This window comes from Nicotiana tabacum, chromosome 6 (genome assembly GCF_000715075.1).
Source record: "Nicotiana tabacum cultivar K326 chromosome 6, ASM71507v2, whole genome shotgun sequence".
NCBI lineage: Eukaryota > Viridiplantae > Streptophyta > Magnoliopsida > Solanales > Solanaceae > Nicotiana > Nicotiana tabacum.
Genome location: NC_134085.1, coordinates 47,689,930 through 47,705,305, shown reverse-complemented (window position 1 = coordinate 47,705,305; position 15,376 = coordinate 47,689,930). Strand labels below are relative to the sequence as shown.

At 36.2% G+C, this 15,376-nt stretch overlaps 2 protein-coding genes across 2 annotated transcripts; one reads left to right on the top strand and one right to left on the bottom strand.

The window, feature by feature from the left end:
• The first annotated feature begins 2,558 nt into the window (after window positions 1-2,558).
• Window positions 2,559-7,395, top strand: LOC107796968 (putative pinoresinol-lariciresinol reductase 3). The gene is made up of 5 exons (XM_075254727.1): window positions 2,559-3,309; window positions 4,195-4,329; window positions 4,866-5,128; window positions 6,076-6,245; window positions 6,861-7,395. Exons 1-5 carry the CDS (start codon window positions 3,124-3,126, stop codon window positions 7,025-7,027), a joined length of 921 nt encoding a protein of 306 aa, XP_075110828.1. The 5' UTR covers window positions 2,559-3,123; the 3' UTR covers window positions 7,028-7,395.
• Window positions 7,396-9,967: 2,572 nt separating this feature from the next.
• Window positions 9,968-14,023, bottom strand: LOC107796967 (protein RER1B). The gene is made up of 4 exons (XM_016619789.2): window positions 13,876-14,023; window positions 12,855-13,224; window positions 10,494-10,674; window positions 9,968-10,371 (listed from the first exon to the last, which is right to left on the bottom strand). Exons 2-4 carry the CDS (start codon window positions 13,202-13,204, stop codon window positions 10,318-10,320), a joined length of 585 nt encoding a protein of 194 aa, XP_016475275.1. The 5' UTR covers window positions 13,205-13,224; window positions 13,876-14,023; the 3' UTR covers window positions 9,968-10,317.
• Window positions 14,024-15,376: the final 1,353 nt, after the last annotated feature.

The window sequence follows — 15,376 nt, the reverse complement described above, 5'->3', positions numbered from 1 at the left end:
ATACATAATTGTATAATATTATATAAGTGTGTATAAACATTGTTCATATAATATTTACACTAGAGTATGCCTTTTATCCACCATCATGCCTCATTTCAGCACCAACAAAAATTAAGTCCAAACTAGCAAAATTTAGCTGGAAAGTCTTTTCTCCGATGATATATATTGTTCTTTTGTGCAGATCTAGTCGGATAGTGTCATATCTTGCGCATTTAGTCGATTTCTCTGAAAGTCGATGACTACTATTGGCATGTACTAATCCAATAACTGGTCTCAAATCTGGAGTCAAACTTAATCGATAAGCAAAAATGGAGATTACACTCTAATAATCAAAAGATACTAATATAAATAGATAAGAAAGTTAGAAAAACCACCACCTAAGAAAGGGAAAAAATATACTAAAACGATAAACTTCACCCAATGACTACTAGACAAATGATAGAAGACTGACACTCACAACACTAAAAAGCTATACGATGTATAACCAAAAGTTTGGGATGATGTGATCCAAGTCAATCTAGAGGTAAAGTAGTTCCTTGAGTTTGTCCATCGAGTCAGTGGCAAACTTCCAAAGTGTGAAAAGTGAATAGATGCTGTCGAATTAGATGTGAACAAATTTTTGAAATCCGCTCTTAGAGTTCGAGAATTCAAGTGTTGGCAAGTCAGCTAGCGAACCAAGGATCAAAAGTATGTTTCGTGCCTATAGTCATTCTTCTATCTAGTAGTAATCCAATCTCTAGTCGTTGGTACAATTTAAACGAGAATGCCGTGTTGTCCAGCACACTTGATTACTGCGATCGACCCGATAAATCAAAGCATCCTGGCCAACCGACTAACCGGTTGAGAATGGAACAAATAGGGGATGTTAAATTCTTCTTTCATGTCTTTCAACTATAGAGTAAGATTTTCAGATCCGAGTTCAACTTCAAGATCCTAAAATCCTTCAATGGAGTTACCCAGATGTGTTCAGCCAATAAATAATCACGATCTCGAAAACTTCAACTCCAAATTTGGATATCATCAATTGAGATTCAAACCAACAAAGCGAATCAAACAACAAGTACCAGCTCTATTGAACTCCCTTTTTTTATTGTTCTGGATGAATCAAACACACGATACAGAATAAAAAGAAAGGAAATCCACATGTGTCATATACTCATGTTGGTGTATTCATATAAAAGCTATTAAAGATTGCTGAGAAAATGGTCTTTATCATATAGTTCCTTTGTGATCATGTAAAAGTACATGAGTTAAGTTACTTAGTGTATATGTTGTTGATATGCGGACTAGATGCATTTGTACATGCTTTGATCTGGTTATTTGAACATCATGCCTGTTACCTTCTTCTTGAACTGTGCCTATCGTACGTATGATTTGTCCGAAATTTGAGCTGAAGAGGATGGGCAAGTTTTAGAAATTGCACCCTCCTCATTTCAGCAGTGTTCCTTCGGAGGATGATCAGGAGTTGTGTTAGGGCCGAAAAATCAGGTGTCATACGGAAGCTAGCAAAGCAAACCTTGAGCGACAATAAATCATACAACAAAAAGAAATATACCAAAAGAGGCACAAACATTTAACGTGGTTCGGTCAACTGACTTACGTCCACAACGGAGATGAGCAATCCACTATATAAAAAATAAAGAAGGTAAACCCTTCAAGAAGAACACCCTTCAAGATACCACTGTTATGTCGAGGAAGAGGCAAACCCGAAAATAAAGAAGATAAAGAACACCAAATTTTAACGTGGAAAACCCTTCAAATCGAAGGTAAAAACCACGGGATCACAAAGATCCAAAAAGCTCCACTATATAAAAAAAGAGTACAAAATATCGAGAGAACAACCTCACGAAAAGGCAAAAACAAGTGACACACTAACATTTGTCCCGTAAAGTTCTTCCCCTAAACACGACTCTCAAACCCCATATGACTACATTGTGGATGCTGCTGAATGAGAAGGACGGATCCTCAATTTATAGAAGTCCAAACCTTTTCCTACAAGAAAAAGGACTAGCCAAGTATAGGAGAATTATAATTTCCTTCTACAAAAAGGAAAACCAGTTAAGGTAATTATATTGCCCTTTCCTTCAACAAATAGGAAAATCAAATATGTTAAGAAAATTATGGCAAACACCTAACAATTTTCCCCCTTGGCCGGAATTTTCTGACAAAATAAACTTGATCCACCTTCTTCACATAGCCTTCAACAGGTTGCATCTCCAAATCTCCACCACAAAGTTTGTCTCAACGTGCGTAGCACACCGGTCAAATTTCTCAGACAAAAATCACGAATATCGTCAAATATGTTGCGGCTAGAACTGAACCCGCCAAGATGAACCTGTCTTGAACCTCGCTCTGATACCACCTAGTTTTTCGATCCTAACAAGTTGTTAGACCGGTGTCATGAGATTTTGCGCAACTTGGGACTGGTAGAGTCCAATGGGGTTTGACTTTACTTTCTTCCGGATGTAGGGATTAGCAAAGAGGTGGTGGTAGATCTATGAGCAAAGTGAACCAGTAGGGTCACCTCCTCTTACTTTGGCTCAGTTTTCACAGCTTTTCTTAGAGAAGTTTATGAATAACCTACGTAGTTAGCTTAAGCATTTGCAGCAGGGTAATAAGATAGTCACCCAATATAAGACGAGGTTTGTTGATTTGTTTCACCATGCAGCTATCCTGATCCTTCCTGAGAGGGAGAAGGTATGGAGGTTCATCGAAGGGCTTACTTATGACATTATACTTCACATGGCTAGAGAGGCCGAGGCTGAGACTATATTTTCCCAGGTGATGGAGATTGCTAGAAGGATCGAGTGTATTGGTGGCCAGGGGAGAGAGGCAACTAGTGATAAGAGGCCTATAAAGTAGGCCAAATCGAGTAAAAAGGTAATATATTGGCCCAATTTAGTTGGGCCAGCGGAGAGGGAGACTAATTTTGTCTTAAAAAATGGAGTTTCATGTTGTTGCCAGATAGCTGATTTCGAGATTTTTCTCTTTTGCAAAAACCAAAAACTCTTTTTCATATAATTTTAAACATTTCTGCTCCTATTTTAGCTAATACAGTCTTCTCTCCCTTCTTCGTGAGTCATATTCAACTCTCAGTTCACGTGCGCCTGCAGCCGGCGGCAAATGGAGTCAGAAAAGAGCAAAATACTGATAATCGGAGTAACAGGCCGTCTAGGGTTTGAACTGGCAAAGGCCAGCCTCAACTCCTTGCATCCCACATTCGGACTCGTCAGAGACTCAGCATTTTCCGACCCCCATAAATCCCAAAAGCTTCATTTCCTTTCTGGCGCTGGCGTTACACTCATCAAGGTACTTCCCCGCCTTCCTCAAAGATTATGATCAGATTCGCCCACCCTTTTCCTAGTTAATTATACGTACTTAAAATTCTTTAAAAGTACTCTCTTTAGTTCTAAAAGAATTGTCAATGTGTGTCAAGTTTATGTTTCATTAGCTACATTAGCATAGGCAGATCCAAAATTTGAACTTTATGGCTTCGAGTACGAAGAAGTCCATTCGATTATGGGTTCGAAACCCGTATCAACTACCCTACATCCACCCCTGCGCATTAGTAAAGACTATCCCTATATGAAATTACACATAACTCATACTTCAAAGTTAGCCTGGCCTAATAAGAAATCTAATATATGCATAATTAGTGCAGCAATTGGTTTGCGGCATAAGAAATAGTAATATCCCCAACGCTAATGCATGTTTGGTTGGTGGTGTTGAACGTAATACCATGTATTATTTTATGCGCGATACAATATGCAAAATGAATACATGTGTTGGCAATGCGTGGATAAGAGTATCTAAAAATCAAAATGCCCTTAAAATAGGTAATCATTGCATAACATTCTACATATTAGTATTCACCACACAACAATCCCTACATTATTATTAACCTTTAACAATTTCCTAAATTATTGTTTATCAGTATGGCAAATCCTACATTAAAATTCTCGCGTAACTAGTACCTGAACAAATGACCCCTTACAACATAAAATGTACCATAAAGTGTAATTTGTGTAGATAAAAAAGTTTAATCAAAGAAAGAAAGTATAATTTGTTATCTTCTCTAAGAAAGAAAGTTTAATTTGTCCTCATCAATAGAAAGAAAGTAAGTTGTATCAAATGTAGAGTAGGTGCAATGGTACTCTGTGTGGACTGAATTGAAATACTGGATCTTCCTTATAGGGGTCGCTGCAAGACGAAGATATCCTGGTTGAAGCACTCAAGCAAGTTGATGTGGTAATTTGTGCTGTTTCATCTAAGCAAGTCCTTGAACAAAAGCTTCTGGTTTCTGCTATCAAGCGTGCTGGTTGCATTAAGGTCATAGTCTGTGTTACGTTTCCTTCTTTTATATGACTGCACTTTTCATTTAACTTTCCTTTTTACATAGTTGGTTTTGTCTGCTACAAATGTCTCAGCAGAGAGCTGGCTCTGCCAACAATTTAGGTCTTATTTGATCATTCTATTGGGCTCATAAATCTAATCATCCTACTAACCTGAGATTTTAAATATGTTCTCTGGTAGTGCTAATTTGATTGACCTCTTGTTCTTTTTTTTCCTTTCCATTTCTGGATTGATGTGAGGATATTGTAGGCCTGAATGGAGTTCAATGAACAGAATATCTATACGAATTCATACAGCTGATCCCAACTAATTTGAAAATGAGATGTTGCTGATTCATTAATATTAGGCAATACTAATCTTATAGATAATTGTCGAATCACAAACATCCTGTAAAAGAAAAAACTGCTCTTTCTTATTCCAAGTTCTTGATAATGTCATATGCAAATCTAGTTGAACCTAGATAGTGTTGATGCACTTGCCTTTTTCTGTACTTAAGATGTGCCTTTTTGCAGCGGTTCCTCCCTTCAGAATTTGGGTCAGATCCTGACAGAACTCGAATTTCCGATTTGGATCACAACTTCTACTCAAGAAAATCTGAGATTAGGCGTCTTATTGAAGCTGAAGGCATTCCTTACACCTATGTCTGTTGCAACTTCTTTACAAGTTTTTTTCTACTGTCACTTGTTCAACCGGGCCGGAAAAACCCTCCAAGAGATGAAGTCAGCATATTCGGTGATGGAACTGCCAAAGGTCAGATGATTGATCCGTCCCAGTTGTATTAGATTAACTTGGTGAGCTTTGAGCTTCACTACTTGGCACTGCCTCAGTTTCTATGAGTATAGTACCCCTTATGCTGTTCTTATGGTAGAAATATGAGATTCGAATGTTGAATGAGTTGCGTTCCTCATTCCATTTCATGCATATGAAGAATGCAACCCTAATTTATGTGCCCTTCCCGTTTCAAGATTTGCAATTTGGGGTAAATTAAAGCTCAGAAGCTGCATGCAATGTTGTTAATTTAGCTATGTTGTTCAGTCTTCATTTAATAAGCAATTATCTACTCATCTTTTTAAGTTTGCTATCTGTGGATGTGTTCCTGTGATTACAGTCTTTGTCATGAGATTACTTATAACATCTTTTCTGTATCTGAACAGCTGTCTCAAACAGGAATATAATATTTCTTATAATGTATAAAATATTTATATGTATTTAATTTAGGCTCTTTTTAATCTGTATTCTACCCTTCTATATGCGTCTACAGGAAACGACCTCTCTACCTTCTAGGTAGGGATAAGGTCTGCGTACATATCTTCCCAAACCCCACTTGTGATATTATACCGGGTTTGTCGTTGTTGTATTCTACCCTTCTATATGCAGTCCCTCTTAGAAGAAATCAAAAACCTTTTCTCCTTCCTCTTTATGGATCACGTTTAAACTATACGTCTACATTTGATTGCCATCAATTCTTTTGTAACTGTTATCTTTATCTATATTTCTCTCCAACCCTAATTTAAGTGCCCTTCACGTTTCAAGATTTGCAATTTGGTGTAACTTAAAGCGCAGAAGCTGCATGCAATGTTGTTAATTTAGCTATATTGTTCTGTCTCTATTTAATAAGCAATTATCTACTCATCTTTTTAAGTCTGCTATCTGTTGATGTGTTCCCGTGATTACAGTCTTTGTCATGAGACAACTTATAACATCTTTTCTGTATTTGAACAGCTGTCTCAAACAGGAATATAATATTTCTTATAATGTATCAAATATTTATATGAGGCCACCAGGAAATGTCTATTCCATGAATGAGCTAGTAGATATTTGGGAAGGGAAAATTGGGAAGACGCTAAAAAGGAATTACATCACCGAAGATGAACTCCTGAAGAAAATCAGAGGTTTGTCCTTTAAAATTTAGTATGTTGTGCATACTGGTGTAATCACAAATACTCTTTGCTGGCTCTATAAAAAAGTGCTCATCATACATCTTTGCATTTGAAAGAAGATTTTCAAACTCCTTATCCACCATCTCAGAAACTGTCAAGGCACCTAAATTTGTCAATTTGGAATTGTGATAAACAGGATAAAGCTAATTTTGCAGCTTTATTTTACAAGTAGAGATACTTATCATAGTCCATTTCGGGGGCCAAAATATCCGAGGGTGGGGGTCGATGCCACCCTGCAAGACATAGTCCAATCGACTCAATTTTAGCTGCTTTTCCTTGCCTGACAATCCTCAATTCCAGCTGAGCAGTAATTCTCCTCTTTTTTGTTCAGCATAGCCTTGAGAACAATGAAAAGTAGGCAGTATGAAGGCCGACTTTGGTTGATCAAGAGCCCTACAAATACATCTGCATAAATTCTTTACAGATAATTTACAATGTGAGCTGTTATTGCTAGATGCCTGATGCATATTCATCTCTCTTATTGATCATTGAGAAAGCATAATGCATGAGAAGCTATCTATTTCCTAGTACATCTTATATCCTGAATGGTTAATTTGTTTGTTGCAGAAATGCCGTATCCTGAGAATATGGAGTTGGTTTTCATATACTCTGCATTCGTTAAAGGAGATCAGACATACTTCAGCATTGACTCTTCTGGTGGTTTGGAAGGGACGCAGCTATATCCACAAATAACATACACCACAATAAGCGAGTTTCTGGACACCTTGTTGTAATATTTGTTGCATATTACTCTTCTAACCAAAGAAGTGCATTCCTTCCTTCTATTGATGCATTATAAACCTAGAGATGCACTAGATTCCAACTTGGTTCGATTACTCGACATGCAATCTTCCTCGACTCTTATAGGTGCTCTTTTCTATGGAATCATTGGTTTCTGTATGGCTCCTTATTGGTAATACTAGTTATTTTTGCTTTAAGAACCCTCATTTTACAATATCATCATTTAGCAAGGATGTGTAAGTAGTGACTTTTCTCGAATCATAAATTGGATATGTATAATACTCCCTACGGTTCACAATAAGTGACCAATTTGCTTTTTCATTTTGGTTCAAAATAAGTGACCAGTTATGTAATCAAGAAAGAATTCAATTTGTTTTTACAAAATAACCCCTATGTACATATCCCTAAAAAGTTTTCTTACTCCTCACATTAAACGTTTAATTAGGGGTAGTTTAGTCATAGTAGGTATTTTTATATAGAATTTTGTATTTTCTTAATGGGCGTGCTAAAAGTAAATTGGTCACTTATTGTGAACCGGAGAGAGTAATAATAATAATAATTATTATTATTATTATATTTTTTTTGAATCTCTTAAATTTAAAACCTGCGAAGTCTGTAATGTTGTGTCCAACAAATATGGTTTCTTGAAGTTGAGGGCAGGCTACTGACCAAGCTTTTTTTTTTGGGCCAAAAGTGCTTTTGAGGAGGGGCATTTGCATCTATACCCGTTTTTTGGGTCACGTTTTAACTTGTGCCCGCTTTGCAAAAAAAATTGTAAGCGTACCCACTTTTTCGCATAACTTCAGCATACGGGGCTGAAATAGCAAAGGCAATAACGCAAAACTTCAGCATTCTAGTAGACGGGACTGAAGTTACAAGTGTACTGAACCAAGTGTGCTAAAGTTTTTGTTTGTAATTGTTGAACTTAAACATAGTAGTTGAAGTTTTGTTCTCTATTTGTTGAAGTTTTTGTTTGTAATTGCTGAAGTTATTGCTTTTGTAACTGGCGAACTTTAGCTCTAGAGCTGAAGTTTTTTGTTTAGTAACTGATGAACTTTAGCTCTAGAGCTGAAGTTTTTGTTTTTGTAATTGGCGAATTTTAGCTCTAGAGTTGAAGTTTTTGTTTTTGTAACTGACAAACTTCAGCTCTAGAACTGAAGTTTTTGTTTTGTAACTGTCGAACTTCAGCTCTAGAACTGAAGTTTTTGTTTGTAACTGGCGAAGTTTTTGTTTGTAACTGGCGAACTTCAGCCTTCTTAGAGTTGAAGTTTTAACTGACTTTCCATATGATTCGAACATTGAAAGTATTAGATGGAAATACAGGTGCTCACTAACTTATGTAATCCTCTTGGTCAGATTCCTCCAATTTGGTATACTTCTTAAATACCAAATTGATGAACTAAAAGGTTTCTATCTTCACAACCCATATCAATTACTGGAACATTTTCACAATCAGCGATTTCAGAAAGGAGTGGCCTATCAGATTGAGGGCGGATATAACTTTGAGGAGAAGGAGGAGGAGGAGAAAGGAGACTGAAGTTGTTTAAAAAGTGGGTACAAGTTAAAACTTTAAAAAAAAAATGGGGGCGACCAAATAGGGCGCCCCGTGCAACTTTTACTTTTGAGGAGAAGCAGAGAAATGTAACTTGCTTCTCTCCAAAAATACTTTTCTGAGAAGCACTTTTGAGAAAAATACACTTAGAAGCAGTTTTAAAAAGCTTAGCCAAACACTAATTAGTGCTCAAAAGTGCTATTCAAATTAATTAGTCAAACACAAACCGATTCTTACCAAAAGTAATTTTTTGAATACTTCTCAAAATAAGCAGATTTAGAAGCTTGCCAAACAAGCTATAAGACTAATTGCAACTTGCAAACTCTCTTTGCATGCCTTGCCATAAATGATGGTATTCACTTTTCGTCTTAGATAGTCAAAGATAGCAGCAATAATCCTCTTTGAATCCACAACTCCATCTTTAAGTTTTTGCTTGTCAACGTTGATGATGGGTAGGGGTGTCATGGGCGGGGGGTTAAAATGAATTATATTTCCATGCGGCAAAAGATCTTAGTGAAAATGAGTTTTTTAGTGATGGGGATTAGAGATTCCATAAAAATGAGTCACATTCTAAACAACCATGGTCTATAGAGGGATCGTGTACAACTCTCAATCTTGGTTAAAATTAGAAATCTCTCAAGTTATCAACAACAACAGAGTTATGAGCCTGTTGAACTATGTCATTTCAAAAAATGCCTCCGTCTTTATATCTCTTAGCAGTTACTACTTGAAAAGTAAAATCAGAGAAACTGGGAGATGATAGTTACAAGGGCACCAATTAGCATTTGCATATTCGCTTATGATATGCTTAGCAGATGGTGTGATTCAATCAGAGTCCGCAGCTGCCTATCCGATAACCATATTCCCATTATATAATAGAGCTACTGAAGATGCACCTCTGTTGCCATTTTTGTATCTAAAGCTGTTTCTAATGAAGGATGATCCAAGAACACCAAATAATGTCCTTTACATCAGCCCTCCGCACGATGAGATTATCTTGGATGAGTTTCTATCTTTGTGGGATAAAGAAACTGGAAAACCCCTTGAAACTTGAAAGGGCGTAAATACCAGAGGAACAAATTAGGAATACCGAAAAACCTTGGAAAGGTATACGTACCAGAGGAACAACTTGTTAGGAACATTGAAACTAAGAGTGCCCTCGAGCTCTTCAGGTATTAGGTGATAGTTTGCTTAGTCGAATAACACAGGAGTTCGGTTTGTTTGAGAAATTCCTACGGCTATTTATCAGGCCAAATGCACCAGAACATAATTTGCACTGACAGGTTACTACAGGAAATGGTACCCAGCACTAAACAAGGAACTACAGTCACACCAAATGGTAGGATCTTGTGCAACTCACAGCAGGTGGTAGAGGTAATGAAAAAAGAACTAGTAGGGCACTAAAGAATGTATTTCATATGCTAATAAGATTCACTGCAAGTAACTACAATAGATCTCCATTTTCCAATCAACTATGGCTACCAGAACTGTAAATCTGGTTGTTACATGTACCAGATTAGACTATTTCAGTAAGTACGAGTATCAAAACTAATAGAAAAGGAAAAACAGCTAAACAATCACTAACAAACTACATCTTGGTAACTCCGTATTCAGGTCAGAGTAGAATGTAGAAACAATCCCATAAACAAAAAATTATGTAACTTCATCTATTCTTTTTCCCATTTGGCCTATTTCTTCCTCCATCTAATTTTGAAAAAAACCAGCAAAAGTTCAGTCTGCTCTGGGGCTGCTGCCACTTGCTGATGGCCTTTTCCCGGAGTACTTCTATTGCAATAACAAAGAAAGTGCATCAATACTTACCAAATGAGACTAGTAAAATCAAATGGTGCCTGCATAGGCAGCTTGACCCAACTTGAAAACACAAACTCATTAGCTGCTCATCTCACCTGCTTTCCAAGGTTGAATGGGATGTATTTGTATTTGATCATGTGCATAATTTGCCGCTTCATTGTAAGAACAAAAAGAACAATCCAATAGCAGAGCAATATAGGCCAGAACACGGGAACATCAAATAGAGAGAAGAAAGTCATCATAAACGCAATACAGAAAGCCTTTGTTATGGCATACCTGAGACAAACAAAACAATCATAAACATGCAGTGACACCTAAAATGTTCGAGAAAGTATCAAACAGCCTGAAACAGATGTATTGGAATCTTTATCGTGCTTTAATATGCTATGTAAAGGAAAAATGCAGACAGCAACTAGGCGATCAATAAGTGGCAATAGCACCCAAAAGCAATATCGAGAAAAGTTACAGCAGTGCCTTGAATGAGTCCCCATGACTTATTTAAAGTCATTCCCACAAGAAAAAGAAAGATATTTGACTATTGAAAGAAATAGTAAAACAAACCCCTCTATGTTTACCATATCACAAAAGACTACAATCTGTTATGAAACAGTAATCAACAGACATAAAGTGCTTCCATGTTGTAACCTTGAGATCCTAAGTTTGACCTTCCTGCTTTCCAAATTCACAACTCCGCACCCCAGAAACTAAAAAGATGAACAAACCAGTTTTTTCATTAACATGAAGCACCAAAAGATGTCATTCTCCTTCCTATGATTCTTTGGTTAATGGAAAACATAGCATACCATTGGATGGTGTAAGTAGTAACTCCAGATTATGCAAAATTAATCAAAAGAGATGCATGCACACAAGTACATGAATGGCTGATAGAATGCAAGTAACCTAACAATTGACATTCTTCTCTAAGGAGATGCATGCACATGAATACAAGAATGCTAAAAATATTAAGTAGCCCAGAATGAAAATAACCTAATGATTGGTATTCTTTTCTTCCAAGGGTTGACATTTTTCTTTAGTTTAATAACAAATTTTTCCTTCTTTAATACACATGTAGTCTGTAACAGTAAGATACCGTCACCGAAAAAGGTTGATTTTCAAAAGGCAAAAACAGAACATTACGGAGCATTTATGAAACTATAGTAGTGATCCCCCAACTTATTCCTTCTAAGCAGGCATTTTCTAGAAGTCACCTTAAAGAAAGAAATTGAAGTAATTCCAAAAGATTACAACCCAGGACATGGGGGAAAAAGAAACCAATATTCTAAGGTTATTGGAGGACCCCAACACCCTCTAAAACAACCTTGATACTGCCCTCGGCTCCGTACTTGTTCATCTATTGATCACATTATTCCTACAGATCCGTTAACTTTGGGAAGTGATTCTGTAACTAACTTGGCTTCCACTCTAGTCTAAAGAGCCCCCAATCTTCTTCTTTTTTTTTTTTGGAGAATGGTCACAGAAATATTATCAGCATAAAGGCTGTGCTTAAGCCATATTTACAGTTCAAAATCCAAACAGTAATCCTTGTTCTATCTTACAAGTCATCTATAATGTCAAGCAAAGGTTCTCTGCATCTTCTAAAAAGCTGTCTTTACACCAAAAATGAAACAAAAGAGCACCCAATCTTTCTTCTTTTTGTCTTTCTTTTGAGGAGTTAGCCAAAAGTGCCCCTAATCTTACGCAACATATATCAAAGATCATACATTGGACAATATTGTCGCACATGTCAAGGAAGGAAAAAGGCGGACAATACTTCAATGTTGCTGAACATGAAGCAGCACTTTTTTTTTGTGTCTCCTGATGCTGGTAAGGAAAAGGTGGGCAGTACTACTATGTTGCTTTCATCAGTTCATGAAGCAGCTCTTTTTCTGTATTTTCTAATACTACCACCCCGTCCTTGGAGATATAAATAATATAGGAGTTGCCCATAAGGAGACAAAACACTAAAATGACCAGCGCCATAAGGTAGCCTAACTGTTACAAGATTATGCCGACTTATACGGTTATACCAGCCCCCTTTTAGAACTAGTTAAATCTATGTCATGCAACTGACTCAAGCACTGAAGAAGATGTTAGTGCTCTCAAGACAACCGTTTAATGACAGGCATATCATCTTCCAAATTCTGAAAAGCTTGTATGCTTCCTGCTTCCAACTTCTCAAATGTAAATAACACTCTCAAATTTTACCAAGGAACACCAACGTCAAACAACATATAGAGCAACCTAAAACAACTTTGAATAGACATCAAAAAAGTATAGCAGATGATAAAGGTATCATCCTTTATAAAATATGGATGACAACCATTTCTTACCCCAATAGCAAAAAGTTCACATCCCATATAGCAGGAAGAGAAAATCATAAGAGATGACAACCATTTCTAGCAGCAAATAGGAAGAAAAAGAAAAAAGAATCACAGCCAAACAGCCAGAAATATTACCAGAACTTGAACTCTGGAAGGCGACGTATGAAAGGCTTGAATTCGTCTGAACCTTTAGTTGGCAACAAAGGTCCATCTGATGGTTCCAGTTCAGGGTCAACAAGAGGTGATAGAAAACCAATCAGCAAATTGAGTATGTAGATGCCCAAACCATAGGTAACAATGTAGAATCCTTGAAGATAATAAACCCGCAGGGCATAAACAAATGCTAAGACAAAGGTTCCAATCCACCTATAGGGAGCATGAGGAACAGTTTTATCTAAATAGTACTGGAAAGTTTGTGAGAGTTCATGACTCCGTTGGTTAAATGCTGCAGCTGCCGAGGCACCATCACCTCCAACTCCCTCCATAAAAACTCAACTCTACAATCCTAAAAATGCCACATAACAATGGAATAAGATCATCAAGGGAAAAACGTCATGCTAAAAACTGTTAGGTATACATTGCCAAGCACAGTGGGATCATCACCAAAGAAGCAAAAGAGTGAGAAAACTCAATTCTATCACCTTGAAGGTGAATAAGAACTTCACATTAGATCAATTTATAAGAAGTTATGACAAAGCTGATTGCCTATAACGCCCATTATAGCTGGCAATCATAACAGAATGAAAGTTCCCACTTTCTTATTGCTAGCAAGTTGCAACTCCCTCGATGTAGATTACTCCTCCCTTTGTTCCAATTTATGTGGCAACATTACTATTTGGGGAATCAAGAGGTCTATGACCATGTTTTTCTTAAAAAAATTGACTTATTATATTATGCAGTTTCTAAATATGTAAATTGACATGGATAATTAACTATTTGAGCTCCAATCCTTGCCACATAAAGTGGAACAAAGGACAAATTGAGCAATCACTCAACAAGCTAGTCGGGTCAGCTATACGAAACCTCTTATAACATTTCGCTAAACCGAATGCCAAAAATAAAAGCACCAAAGAGATTAGATCTAAAAATGGGCTGATTAGATATTAGAAACTCAATGTTCAAAATGAAGCAAAATATTTGTGGGTCTGATCCTTACCTTCGCCGATGGGAAAGCAGAGAAGGAATTAAGTATTGAGGGTTTGGACGGGAGAAAATACGATCGTCGATGACTGATAGCGGCGAAGGATCTATTTTGCTCTGTATTGGCGATTGGATAGTACGCTACGGCCCCTCTCTACCTCTGCTTCACAATATATCCGTCCTTTCGTTCTCCCTCCCTTTCTTCTTTTTCTTTTTCTTTTTCTTTTTGGTTATCTGTTGTAAATAATACAATTTTTTTTGCTAATAGTCCTATGCTACATTTATTTAACCAATCTATATATCTATATAATTGTGGGAATGCAAAAGGTGATGTGGCATGTCTCAAATACTAGGCTTTGTATTTATCTTTTTTCTCCTTTTTTTTGGCTTTTTTTTTGTTGCATTTTCCTTATTTATGCTATTGTAAAAATTAAAGTCTAATAATTATTACTCCGCCGTTTCATAAATTGCGAGCACTGATTCATCTACTAATCTAATACTATTTATTGTTCTAACGTTTCATTTAACTAATTAAAGCACGGTTTCATTATCTAATCTATTCATATTCCCTTTTCCACCAATTCACCCCACTAACTAATGATTTTCAATAAATTTTGCTTTTCACATATCTTAAACGGTGAGTATCTCTAAAACATAAGTTTTTTTCACTTTAGATATTAGATAGGAATAGACAGAGAAGAGCAACTAACAAGCATGGGGAAGGAAGAAGAACGAGGGAATCCACTGCCACGCTCCTTTTTGTTTTATACTACTAACCAATATTATAGGTACATAAGATTATGAATACTTACATTTTATTCATTTTGAGTTTTCCTTAGTATAATATCTTAATTTTTTTTCCTTAATGTTTAGTTCAGTTGTTGCTCATGTTGTTCCTCAGGTACAAAATACATTGCGTTATGACATAGATATTTAAAAAAGATCTGAATGCTGTAAAATCTTCACTAATTTAATGGTGTTCATTTGTGTTGCCTACGATCAGGTGATATAATCCAATAAGCACAGTGGGTTAACATTATGTAAGTACTTTCTCTTAAGCAAGTTGTAAGTTGTTATTTCTCTTTTATTTTTCCTCTTTTGAGATCTTGATCTACTTTGTTTTTTGTTTCAGTTTGATTCGTTCTCAGAGAGAGAGAAACTTATTGTATGTTTTTTATCTACTTTTTCTTAAGCTTGTTTGTATGTTCTTATTTCTCTTTAATTTTTTATTTTTTATTTATTTGTAGTTGATCTTTCAAATTGAATCACGTAAGTTGTGATATTAGTTTTTTCACTATAACCCAATATATCTTCCTATTTAAGTAAATGATAATGCAAATTATTATTCATTTTATTAATTAATTATTTAATTTTCTTTCCTTACATCAAGAAAAAATTTAATTACACTTGCAATCCAAACCCTTCATTTCCACCAATGAGGTTCTTGGGTATTGACAACAAGTATTAAATATTGAAAAAGAATTACATGCAATGGACATTTTTCTTAAAATGAAAGA

Bases quoted from the DNA above. Each gene is read 5' to 3' on its own strand.
- LOC107796967 (XM_016619789.2), bottom strand. From the start codon at position 13,204: ATGGAGGGAGTTGGAGGTGATGGTGCCTCGGCAGCTGCAGCATTTAAC. The intron at 10,675-12,854 runs GTAATATTTCTG...TGTTTGTCTCAG, and splicing joins CTTCCAGAGTTCAAGTTCTG to GTATGCCATAACAAAGGCTT. The intron at 10,372-10,493 runs GTGAGATGAGCA...TTATTGCAATAG, and splicing joins CATTCAACCTTGGAAAGCAG to AAGTACTCCGGGAAAAGGCC.
- LOC107796968 (XM_075254727.1), top strand. From the start codon at position 3,124: ATGGAGTCAGAAAAGAGCAAAATACTGATAATCGGAGTAACAGGCCGT. The intron at 3,310-4,194 runs GTACTTCCCCGC...TCTTCCTTATAG, and splicing joins CTGGCGTTACACTCATCAAG to GGGTCGCTGCAAGACGAAGA. The intron at 5,129-6,075 runs GTATTAGATTAA...GTATTTGAACAG, and splicing joins ATGATTGATCCGTCCCAGTT to CTGTCTCAAACAGGAATATA.